Source organism: Coptis chinensis, chromosome 2 (assembly GCF_015680905.1).
Source record: "Coptis chinensis isolate HL-2020 chromosome 2, ASM1568090v1, whole genome shotgun sequence".
NCBI lineage: Eukaryota > Viridiplantae > Streptophyta > Magnoliopsida > Ranunculales > Ranunculaceae > Coptis > Coptis chinensis.
The window spans coordinates 106,161,293-106,174,453 of record NC_141457.1 but is presented as its reverse complement, the minus strand read 5'-3'; the positions used below and the strand labels follow the sequence as shown (position 1 = coordinate 106,174,453).

At 35.2% G+C, this 13,161-nt stretch overlaps 1 protein-coding gene across 1 annotated transcript; it reads right to left on the bottom strand.

Annotated features, from left to right (window-relative positions):
• Window positions 1-83: 83 nt before the first annotated feature.
• On the bottom strand, window positions 84-2,274 carry LOC147520117 (NEP1-interacting protein-like 1). The gene is made up of 5 exons (XM_086591574.1): window positions 1,547-2,274; window positions 1,040-1,218; window positions 868-951; window positions 598-765; window positions 84-499 (listed from the first exon to the last, which is right to left on the bottom strand). Exons 1-5 carry the CDS (start codon window positions 1,701-1,703, stop codon window positions 377-379), a joined length of 711 nt encoding a protein of 236 aa, XP_086447700.1. The 5' UTR covers window positions 1,704-2,274; the 3' UTR covers window positions 84-376.
• Between the last annotated feature and the right edge of the window lie 10,887 nt (window positions 2,275-13,161).

Sequence of the window (13,161 nt, the reverse complement as noted above, 5' to 3'; positions counted from 1 at the left end):
TACAAAAGTCTTCATCCCAAAATTCAGAAAAATATATTCACCTCACCTACCACTGATTTGATACTCTCCTTAATCAGAGTATCTAAAACGAAAACAGTATTAAATTTATACAGAAGGTGTAGAGATACATTCAAAATTGTATACAATCTCTGTTCACAGGTATACCGTTCAAAGATATGATACGGTTTACATAACTAGATACATACAGGCTCAAAATGGATATCAATCGAAGGAAGGAAAAAAACCTCAAGATCAAAAAAGAAGTGGGGGAGGGTAGAGTTATCGCGACCTCGTAATTTACAGTAAGAGTGCTACAAACTTTTTTTACATAATGGGAGGGCACCTTGATTGGGGAGTCACGTAATGGTGCTCCACTCTACATATCCCTTCGGCACAGTGGACAGGAACCTTGTTTCATAAGCCACTTATCGATGCATGGTAAATGAAACATGTGGTGACAGAAAGGTAAAATTCGGACCTTCTCTTCAAGCTGGAAATCCTGAAAAGCCAAGAACAATGTAACGATTTTGTCAGTCTCATTATATTTCATCTATTGTACAATACATATTCGAAATTTGTATAGAATTAAGACTAAACCTGAAGGCACACTGAACAGGAAATTTTGTCTCCTGAAGCATCCACATTGTTCTTAGTTGTGACTTTGATTTTTGGTATTCTCTCAACTATTTCTTTTGACAACCCCTTGGCTCCACCAATGGCGAAGATGTCGGGAGAATCCTCAAAACTAGTCTCAATGGCTCCCATCTGTTAACACACATTCAAATTATAATTTTACTAGTGCCGTTAGATCACAAATAGAGTTTCAAATTTCAACATCAACAATTCAAATCAAGGATTTGCTGGTACCTGACTCTGAACCGCATTTAACATAGCGGGGCCTATTCGCTCTCGCACTAATCTTCCACTTAGAAGGCTTGCAATGACATCGACCTGTTAAATTGAAAACAATACATATAAGAACAGGTGTGCATCTAGTAAAGATACTGCAAATCAAGATCAACTTGACTAGTTCAATTACCAAGTAGAGAAGACACCCAACTCCTGTTTCATCCGAATTCCATAGAAGAAGAGAATACTCAAATACTTCAATCGAGAAAACAGCTCCAGATATGGCTCCAACTGCAGCCCCTCGAAAGAAACCGCTCTCGGTTTCTTGGCCTATCAATGCTCCAGTCATGGCTCCCAAGGTAGTACCCACTGCAACCACACAAACTTATTATATTACATAAATAAACAACAATTTGGAAGAACTTTACCATGTAATAACATGGAAGCATGCCCACAGAATCAAAATCTTGTTTCATTACTCTGGTAAAGAAGTTGGCTGATTTATTTAGCATTAAAAGCTCATTAAAAGCTCATTAAAAAGCATTTAACAAAGAACCCATCTTGGAAAATGAAAAGACGAGCTTGTACCTACTTTATTTAAGATAAAAAGCAATGTAAAACAAAACCATTTCTACAACAAATTTCCTAACAAGAACAAAAGACAATCAAAAGTGAAATTGAAAAAAAGAATACTTACCAACTGCGAAAGAGAATGTAAGAATTGCAGATACAAGGTTGCCCAGAACAACAGATACCACAGAATTGAATATATGTCTAACTTTATCAACCCAACATCCAAAATAAGAAGATGGATTTGATGAAGAAGGAGAAGGGTGGTATGAGAAATATTCCATTTTGTTAGGGATCAAATGAATAATATTGAGGTGAAATGGAATAAAGGTGAATGAATGTGTTATGTGTTATATATATATAGGGAATATATATATATATAAAGAGAGAGAGAGAGAGAAACAGAAGGTGATGATGCTTAGTCGTTAAGAGAAGAATGAATAAGAGGAAACCACATGAATTGAAATGCATTAAATGCTCTTTTTCTCCCTTTCAATCCTCTCACTGTTATTCAATCTTTTTTCTTCTGTCTTAAAAAGTCACGAGCCTATACCAAACCTTCGTTTTTTTTTTCGACAAATAACAATCACTCCGCGTGGCAACGTCCTTTGTATGAAATTTTAACAAATGGGCGTGCAAAGTACGTCTCTAATTGATTTGCAATGCCACATTAATTTGTCTGAACTTTCCGTTGCAGTGCAAACAAAATACTTAGATCGATATTCTGAATTTTGTGAATACTGCTCAAATTCTCTAATTCTTTTTTTTTTGCTAGGTAAAAGTGTAAAACACACTTACTTTCAATTAACATTTCAGTGTACAGAAAAATGGATCTTATCCAACCTTCTGATGGACACTATAAAGAAGAGAGGCTGTCAGAATGGAAACAGTCTATGTAGATTGTAAGAGTTATTTACGCGTTGATTAAGAAAACTTTGATTATTTGGCCCACATGATGGGTATCCACTAACTAGATAGTTCCACCCCTTTGACGTGTGACCCTTTTAGGTTGAGGTGGACTATGGCATGCCAACATCAACAATTCAACATTGCATATGAGACCTTCCACCTTTTCTTGTTACCTTCCTCGCTTAACTAGATAGTGATTAATATAATTAAGTGGTTGTGGAAGGACTTGATAAACTACTCATAACTTGTAATTCGCCTATATATATTTAGTGATTCATTCACAAGTCACACAACTCATTAACCTTGCTGAATTAGTAAACAAAAATTCTATAGCAACACACAATTTGAACCGAATGGGCAAACACAATTACGTGGCAAAAAAACTCACGTGCCTTGAACTAAGGCCCAAAATATCTCCGGATATATCGCTGATATATATCGTTTTTTTTTACACCGACATCGATATATTCGATATATCTCAGCCGAATATTAAATCTTTTTCTTTCCGATATATATCACAATTTCCGATATAACGATATATATCGACCGATATATCCGATATAAATTATTGACTTTGACCGATATTGTTGATTTTGACCAAATATTGTTGACTTTGATCGATATTGTTGACTTTGACCAAATATTGTTGACTTTGACCTATATATTGATGATATTTCTGATATATCGACATACAAAACAAAATTTTGACTGGTCAACAAAAAAATAGATATTTCCGATATTTCCAATATATCTAATATATATATATCGGTTTTTGGGTACATCAAAATATTTACCGAATTCAATATTTTGGGTCTTGCCTTGAACTTCTTTTCACTGCTTCAACTGCCTCGTCTCTTACATACTTCTTTTCACTGCCTTTGAACTTCTATGACTTGGTTGTTGTTGTATCTACCATTAATTACCACTATCAAATTGACAGAAGATTTACCTTTTAATATATATTCATTCCTCATTTTGAGCATCCAGTTAACTAAGGATTGAACGATTTTAACCTTCCTAATTATGTTTTCTTATTTGAAACTAATCGACATTACACTGATGATGATAACAAGTAGGATACCCGGATAGGTACATTGATGATTAATTAATACAGTAAACAAGATTTACAACTTTACAAAAAAATTGTCTTTAGTAATATATCAAAAGTTTAGGATATTTATCCATGTGTTGTTGATAACCCGTAAAAACTCAACTAGATTACTCTAACTTAATTTTTACGGTATCAATTATTTTATTTTCTACTCTCACATATATATTCATACAATATATAGAGTACGGAATCGTTCCACTCTCAATCTATCAAGACTAAATATAATTCAACTAATCAAACACAAGGAACAATGATGAGAGTAATGAGATGTGAAATTTCTATTCTAAATAACAACTATTCTAACAAGCAATCATCCTCACATGACTTCCTTAACCTCCTCTAATGGAGGTTTCAGCCTAATATCATTATACTATTATTCACAACACAAAAACAATAATAACAAATCATAATTTAATAACTAATTTAAACTTTATAAATCTAATTTTAACAATAGTCTAAGAATCAAAATGAAGACAACCTAATTTATGAATTTAAAACAACTAAAACTAAATAAGAATTTAATCAATAACTAAAGTGAAATGAAAACTAATACTTTATTATAAAACTAATAGTGATTCTAAATAATAATTTACTTTGTTCTAACACTAATTAATTGAAGGTAAAAACTAGATCTAAAACAAGCTATTCAAACTAATTAATGGAGTCTAACCTAATTTTCTAATCTAGATCTAGGTCTAAGTAATCTTAAGAGTTAAGTCTTCTCCATACAAATGGAGGAGACCAGATCCACTTTTTCGTGCATGAGTTGAGGAGCCATATTATGTTTTGGAAAATCGATCCCAAAACCCAATTTCTTTAGTCCACAGAGGTCTTTTCAGCTAGATTTGATTTCTACAGACTTTTCATCCACTTTTGCTCCTCTGATTGGGTTAAGACTTGGACTATTGGAAAACACTTTTCGATCCGGTCGTTTTGATATAAGGTAGGCTCAATTCGAGGTCTGAGTCAAAACATACGGCCTTCGGAAGTTTTGTTGACTTTTGTGCGTTGTTTCTACCCGCGTTGACTTTGACTTTTCAGTTTTGACCGGGCTTTAAAAATGTTTTTCTCCTTTAAATATTGGTTTTTAATCACAGAACTTCTTAGCAACCAACCATTGCTCCTTTATCTCACAAAAGGGGCGTATTTCTGCACATATTCGACTCCAATGCCTGAAATACATAAGAACACGATAGTAGTACTAACTCTTACTTATTAATCACATAATTGGTCAAAAGCGATATTGTTAAAAGAGTTAAAACTACAATTTTGGGATTTTATAAGTTGTCTTGTACGATTTTTGGATCATTGAAAAATGAAGATAGATGGATGCAATATATCAAGAGATAAATGGTTAAAGTGAAAATAAGAAAACAATTAATAGCGGTTTACAAGAAGTAGTTCCTGTTTGGTATGTAGAAACAGTAGATGATACTGAGGTTAAAGATGGGTCGATGGGCCAGAATTGGTGTTAGCAAAATAAGGCACGTGAGTTTCCCTTGCCACGTCATTGTGTTTGCCCATTCGGTTCATAATGTGTGTTGTCGTAGAAAAACTAATTAGTAAATGACTTTCAAGAAATTCACCTACATGTTACTAGTGTTTCACACTTTCATTCACCGTGGGTTAGTAGTGGAGGACAGTACTTCACTAGACTACTTAAAGATTAATTAAGAGCACCGTCACACCGGTTTCTTTGTAAATAAATTTACAATTTGATATCCATTTGATAAATTGATTTGTGAGAATTTGGTGATTGGTCATTCGGCATAAGTTTTGCCGCGGGCCGGCCATATGACCAAAAGTTACTTAGCTTCGATAGATTGTCAACTGTTAAGAATGAATAAGTTTATAATTTTTTTTTTGTTGGGTCCTTTTGGTGTCCTCAGCAGATCGAGGCCGATCAAGTTGATGATGATGAAACTGTAACTATCTGCTAGCTTAAAGCATCTCTAATGAGGGGTGTAAACCATATAGAGTGAAAAGTTTACACCCCAAATGTCAAAAAATTCTATCCAATGGAGTGTTAAACCGTAGATAATAGACTATTAGTTAATAGATGGGGTGGGGAATTCTCCATCTCGCTATCAGTTGATAAATAGCCCAAGCGACACTTGAACACACGTCTGAACAAAAGAAATGTTCGGACGTCACTATCTATTTCTAAAGTCATAATTTGAAAATTTTAAACTCGGACGACACTTGAAATTACGTCTATCTTTAATTTAAATATGGACGTCACTTCAAGTGTCGTCCGAGTTTAAAATTGAACTTTTTTACATTTCTTCATTGGAAACAATAGAGAGTGGATATTTATGGGCTATACAATAATTTACAATTGGAATTGTAAAATCCTAATGGCCCCTAGGTGGAGCCTATGTGGAGGTGTAATTTTACACCCCCATTGGAGATGCCCTTATAGTATTAGTAAAATTAACCTCGCCTTTGGGTGATGATACTAGATGTTTGGGCCTTGGGGGTTCAAGTCACCAAACGTCTTCAGACTTCAAGTGAAGATCCAGATCCTAGAAATATCTATAAGAGCAAGTTCCAATGGGGGGGCTATATGGGCTGGTAAAGGCAAATATAGCACCCCAGCCACAAAAATGTCATTCCAATGGGGCTGCTAAAAGGGTCTTAAATTTGGAAGGAGTCAAAAACCCAGCCAAAGTTAAGACCTTCACTAACATTTGCCATAATAAGTTTTGAGAGTCGGACGACATAGTTTCTGCCATCTGTTGGTTATTAATCTTAGCACTTTTCAGTGTTTTTAGAAATTTACTTACTACATGCTAAAACTCAATATTTCCTTACTCACTATTTTTTTTCTGTTTTTTCTAGTTCGAGTAGAGATTTCGTTCCACTCCTAAGACAAGAATCTAAATTATCAAAACTGAAATCTACACCTTGGAGAATTAAGTGAGAAGGATTTGATAGATAGATTTTTGCTACACAAGTTATCTAAAAATTGTAAGTTTGTTTTATAGTTAAATAAAAGAGAGAGAGAAAGATAAGGAAGGATTAATCCTACTCATGCAAAGCCTAGCTACAAGTCTTTTAGAAACAGGTCACTACCATCTCAAATCCCTAACACAATATACCTATCTCTAAACATATCATGTTAGCATGTGGAATTGAAATGATATTTCATCTCTGAAATATCATTCCAACTCCTAGTTCTATTTTACAACAATTGATCAGATATTGGTCAATCTCTGTCATTTTGGGACAGGATGAAAAATAGAACCTAAGTCTTTAAGTAGTGATTTCTGGAATCCTAAATTTGTAGTTTGATCCTCACATGAGCATCATTAACCCTCCCTTGGGAGAGTTTTAGCTCATGATCCTAGGATTGAATTAAACTACAAGAAGATATGTGAAATGAAAGAGAATGAGAATGAAACAAAAAACTACAACCTGTTTACCTAAATGAAAAAGAGTTTATTAAAAACTAGAGAGAGTTCCCCATTAACAAGTTACAAGCTTTTTTTTTCTTCACACTAAAAACTAAAACTAAAAGTAAAGACATGGAAAGTAAATGAAAAGTAAAAGTCAAGGAAGTAAAAGCTAGCCAACTCCTAAAACCCAACCCCCTTTTACATAAGAGAGCCTTTTTCTCATCTCCCACGTGAAACACTCTCCTCTCATTTATTTTTCTCTTATCCATAACTCACCCATTTGACACCTTTCATTTTTTAAAATAATCATCACCTAAATTCAACCAACTCATTAACTTTATGCAAGGTGTCAAATTTGCACCAATTATTTGCACCTTTGTCTTGACTTGCATGATGACTCATCAAATTTTGTGGGCCCGCCTAGTGGGTCTATGTGCAGTGTCCAGTGGCGGTCCGGTCTTTTGGCATTTTTACAACTTCTTGCTTCTATTAGGGAGTTCGTAATGCGATCGTCGAGGCAGCTCACTCGTCACATTCGGAGTCCTAGTTCAAGAGATATGAGTTTCGAAAGTTTTGACATACGGTAATGCGTAATCCCATTTTTTTTGGATTATGTAATCGTTTGAAGTCTTTGGGCTTTAGTCCTGATTTTGTTGGGCTTCACATGGGCTTAATCGGAAAGCTTCTGTATACTCCTATTTCGTGCTTAAATGCTGATTTTATCATCATTTTTACGTTAGTTGCTCTAACCTGCAAAAGCACGAAAATGTGATTATTTCCTGATTATTAAACACATAATTAACCAAATTGCTATGTCTCTATGGGGTATAATATCACAGTTTTGGGTGCTTATCAGTTATTTATGTACAGATGACAGAAACTATATCATCTATCTCCCATTTTAATTAAATGGACAGATGGCAGACACTGTGATGTCCGTACTTTCCAGACACTCAACACGATTTAGACTTAGCCAAATTAAACCAATTTTTTACTCACATGCATTTACTTGTCATCAAAGCCTCAACCCTCAACTCTTCAACCATCAACTCCTCAACCACCAACCTTATTTTTTATGTCAACTTTATAGACCACAAATTTCTCAACTTTGCCTTCACTCATACTTTTACATTATTATTATCAACTTTGCAACCTTTCTTCTCACATTCATTCTCAACTTTGTAATTTTTCTTCTCACATTCAAAATGACTTATTCTTCTCGCTATGTTAAATCAAGCTCCTCATTTGAAGATGAGAACATGATGAATGACGATGAGAACATGTTCATACCTATTTTCTCGTTGTTACAAAACATGCACGAAGCTACTTGTGATCATCGAGGCTCGGTCCCTGGTAAAAAGTACATTTATCATGATCGAATCGACGCTCACAATAGGATTATGAGAGATTATTGCATGCAAAACCCGGAGTATCCCCTTGATATCTTCGTAGGAGGTTTAGAATGCACCGCCATCTCTTCCTCCGAATCTTGAAAGTCGTCTTTGACCATGACAAGTACTTCACATACAAGGTTGATGGCATTGGAAAGCCATGTTTGACGGGTATGCAAAAGGTGGTTACTTGCATTCGTTTGCTTGCATATGGTTGTGGTGCGGATGCGTGGGATGAATACGTTCGAAAGCTTGAGGCATTTTTATGATGCCATGTTGGCAGTCTTCGAGGAAGAATATTTGATGGCTCCCAACGAAGAAGACATTCAGCGTCTACTTGCACAAGGTGAAAATCGTGGCTTCCCGGGTATGCTTGGAAGTTTGGATTGTATGCATTGGTAATAGAAAATGTGTCATACGGCATGGCAAAGTACACATGTAGGACATAAGAAGAAACCTACAATCATTTTGGAAGCCGTTGCCAATCAAGACTTGTGGATTTGGCACGCTTTTTTTGGTATGGCGGGTTCAAACAACGACATTAACGTGCTTCAATGTTCTCACCTCTTTGACAATCTTATGAGTGGTGATGTTCTTCGTTGGAATTACACCGTGAATGGTCGCCAATACAAAATGGGTTACTATCTAGCCGATAGGATTTATCCTAAATAGGCTACATACACTTGTACAAACAATCCCTCACCCAACAACTCAAATAGAGGGATTCTTTGCTAAGATGTAAGAAGCGTGTCACAAAGATGTGGAGCTTGCATTTGGTGTCTTACAAGCTAGATGGGGGATAATCAAGAGGCCGGCGCGAATGTGGAGTAGGGATGACATTAATTGGATAATAAAGACGTGTATAATTTTACATAATATGATTGTCGAGGATAAATGAGATATTGATATCGAAGATTGACAAATTGACATGGATTGGGAGCCACCAGTCGTATTGCATGTTGTCGGGAATCGAAATGAGAAAATTGCAAGAAGACTCAACACACTTTGTCACATTAAGAGCAGAGAAACTAATGTTTAACTAAGAGTTGACCTCATCAATCACCTTTGGCAATTTGGTGCGGATCAAGGAATGTAATATGAGTATTTATATGTTTGTAGTTTCAGTATTATCTATGTTTGTTCTATGGTTTGAGTATTATCTATGTTTGACTTTATGTTGTTTCAAGACAATTCAAATTAAAATTGAAATTACAATATTGGAAATAAACTAACAACAATAACAACAACAATGGAAATGAAATAATTAAAACAATATTGAAATTAATTTAAGTAGTAGAAGCACCACCCCCACTAGAAGCACCACTTGGAGTTCCAAACATTCTACTCTCTTTTCTTTGGTGAATTATCTCCATTTTTATCGTCTTGAAGTATTTGGCAACTTCCAGCTCAAGAGTAGAAGTATCTTGTGGTAATATTTTGTTGTCTTCTTTTCACTTCTTGAGCCCCATCATCTTCACCCTATCGATGGCGGCATTTGTCATTTGTGCCAAATACTTCTCCATCATCTTGTAATTATCTCCTCCTTTCTTCATCCTTTCTTTCTCACCCCTTGTTATCGGTGGTCGTTTCTTCTTGGTTCCATTTCCACTTGCATTTCCACTTCCACTTCCACCTCCACCTCCACCTCCACTTCCATCCCCAACTTGTGTAGGAAATGGATCAATTGGAACGCCACTAAAAGTTGCCGACGGCGTTGTGGGTGTTGAAGGCACGACTTCGTTATCTACATCGAGAATGATGTTGGTTCGTCTCCTCGATATAGTTGTGGACCGGCTCTCCAATTCTTCATTCCATTTTGGGCTATCCTTGAGGAGGACCCAACAATGCTCAAATTGAAAGTGTGTGTTATGAGCCAACATATATGTTGTTTTTGCCTCAGCTAACCGATCTTGGATCGTTGTGCCACTTCTTGCGGTTGTCTCCGAAGAGAAGATAATTCCCGCCCTCCGATTGTAAGCTTTTTGGATGTGTCAAAATTGAGTGGACACCGAATTCTTGCTTCTCTTGTTGTTATTTTCGCCAATTTTCTCTCGAAATTTCTCTAATATTCTCTTCCAATAGTGTGTGACTCGTTGTCCCGCACCAACAATTGGATCTTCATTACCATATATCCACGCTTTGCAAAAAGCCTCGTCTTCCTGAATTGAAAATTTGATGGACCTTGTAGATTTCTTTCCTTTTAATGTGGTTGTATGTTCATTTAAATCCATTGTTGTATTTGGAGTAGTAATTGTTGTAGTTAGAGTAGATGGAAATTGTATGAGAATTGAAAGCAAATTGTGAGAGAGTTATGTGAAGTAGTTGCTATAAATTTGTAATTTCAAAAAAACTAGCCATTTCTAACCGTTGGGATGTCTGGACTAGACAGACGGCAGAGTTTTTGCCATCCATTACAACTTAACATACAGACGACAGAATTTCAACCGTCCGTCTCCCGAACTTACCAGCTGCTAAAAAATGTCGTTGGAATGGTTTTAGAAACTTGGGCTGCCAAATTTAGCTGGCCTGCTAAAAAGCCTATGTGGCACCTTTTAACAGCCCATTATAGCAGTCATCCATTGGAATTGCTTTAATGCTATAAATAGGATAATTAATTGAACTTGAGAGAGCATTGGGCCCTTTATTAATATACCTTATGTTACGAGACACTTAACGTAGGTCCTTAATTCTTAGGGTCATGAGGATGTGGCTCGATCAATCCCATCACAAGGCAGATATAAAGTATTGAGTTTGAGTATTTAATTATTTATTTGCGTCACTTATATGGAAAGAGTGTCATCAATCATCACTGTAACTTCCATGCGCAATCTAGATTCTAGAACTCTCAAATTTTTTCCTTAACTCATATATATCTTATTGAGTTTAAGTGTTTAACCTTGTATCTTAAACAGCTAAACTGTGAAATCATACACAAGCTTCTGGGGCTACAACTGGATGTGCAATCGTGCACGGTTTACTTTCAAGTTGCAAGCTAATAAGTTTCAACCAATAATGCATGGTTCATTGAATATGAAACTGGTACGTATCTTGGAATTGAGTCTTGATCACAAGTAGATTTTATAAAATGGAAAACGACTAAAAAAGTATTAAACTTTACACTTTTTAATAGTTTGGGGGCCAAATTTTTTTTCTCGACAGTTTGGAGACTAAACTGTTTGTTTTTTGCAATTTAAGAATTTCTATCAAATTTCTCTAACACTGTTTCTAATTTCTAATTTGTATTATTTTTTTTTTTTCAAAAAAATAAAAAATATGCTGACGGGGTAACAATAGTCTTCTCCAAGTTACAGTTTCGGTGATCGAAAAAAAACCTGTAATTTGGTGATCGAAAAAAACAATGGCAGGTATAGTAAAGGAACACAAATCCTAGCTATTAATCACCCTGATGATTCGTATGTGGTAATAGACTAATAGGATTCTTGAAGACACTGTTAAACAAAGTTTAATAATGCATGAGTACACCTCAAATGTCTATCCACCTGGTCAACAACTAGTGTGGGCTCTTTGTGGGATCACGAAGGGGAAGACAATAGTAGTGCAACAAGTTCATCGGCTAGAGGAGCATAAAATATTTCATGTTAGTCAATTACGAGTTACCACTTTACCTTCCATTTCAAATTACTTAGCGTACTCGATCATCAACATACCCGTACAATTACCGATTACAATTATCCATTTCCACGTCTATTAAATCAAGTTGTATAATTTTATTTTATTTTATTTTTTTGTTATTGTCAAAATTGAAAATCGAAGTGATGACAATCAAGCCTTCTCTTTAGATAATCCCAACACTGTGACTCTGCAAAGTCTTTGTGAACCGTATGCATATAGATTTGAGACCGGTTCCTCTATAACCGGGTAGTGAGATTGATCTCTGTACCACACACACATTTCGTATCTCGGCGCATACACACACATTTCGGAGCACACACACAGGTATCGAGGCACGCACACACATCTCGGATTCAGATCAACGACAAGATAACACGGTTACAGAGATGATCTCTATACCCGGTTGTAGAGATCTCGACTCCTATAGATTTACTACGAAAACCGCAAGTCTCAAAGATTAGAAGGGGGGGGGGGGGGCTGCAGGAGTTTTAATAAATAAGTCAAGCTTATATAAGCTAATTTAAGTTCTTCAGTTCTTCCTAAGCTTCTTTTAAGAACTGTAAAAACTGTATTCGATCACCGAAACTGTAATTTGGGAAGACCTAGTGAGCCACATATTTATTGTTGTACCACGTCTTTTTTATTTTTCGAAAAATAAATAAATAATACAAATTAGAAACTTGAAACAGTGTTAGAGAAAAAAAAATTAATACAAATTAGAAACTTGAAACTAGGGGTGTTCATGGGTTGGTTTTGGGTTGGTTTTTATCGGTTTCGGTTCTGGGTCTATTTTTAGCGGTTCCTATCGGGTTTGATTTTTTCGGGTTTTTTCTTATATTTTGAAAACCCAGACCCATACCCATTAATTAAGTCGGTTCCGGTTTCAGTTCCGGTTTCAATTCCTTATTGGATTATACATTTTTATTGCTAAAATTATTTTTTTTTAATTATATAACCGATATAAAAGTTTGTTTACGGCGACTATAACACTTGTCATCGATATTTTTGTCATCTCATAAGAAGTAATAGTTTTAAATTCAATAATAATATTTGAAAGTTATCTAAAAATTTTAAATACATTCTCATACATTATACGCATATGTTTATTTTAAATCAAAATATATATATATATATATTATATATATATATATATAGAATAAATATACCACAATATATTATATAATATATATATATATATGGGGTTTAAGGATTTATGGCATGCTTTTTTGTGTTTACCCCCAAATTTTGAATCATCACAAAAGTATCCCGCCCCCCATCCAAAAATCATCCATATTTTTAT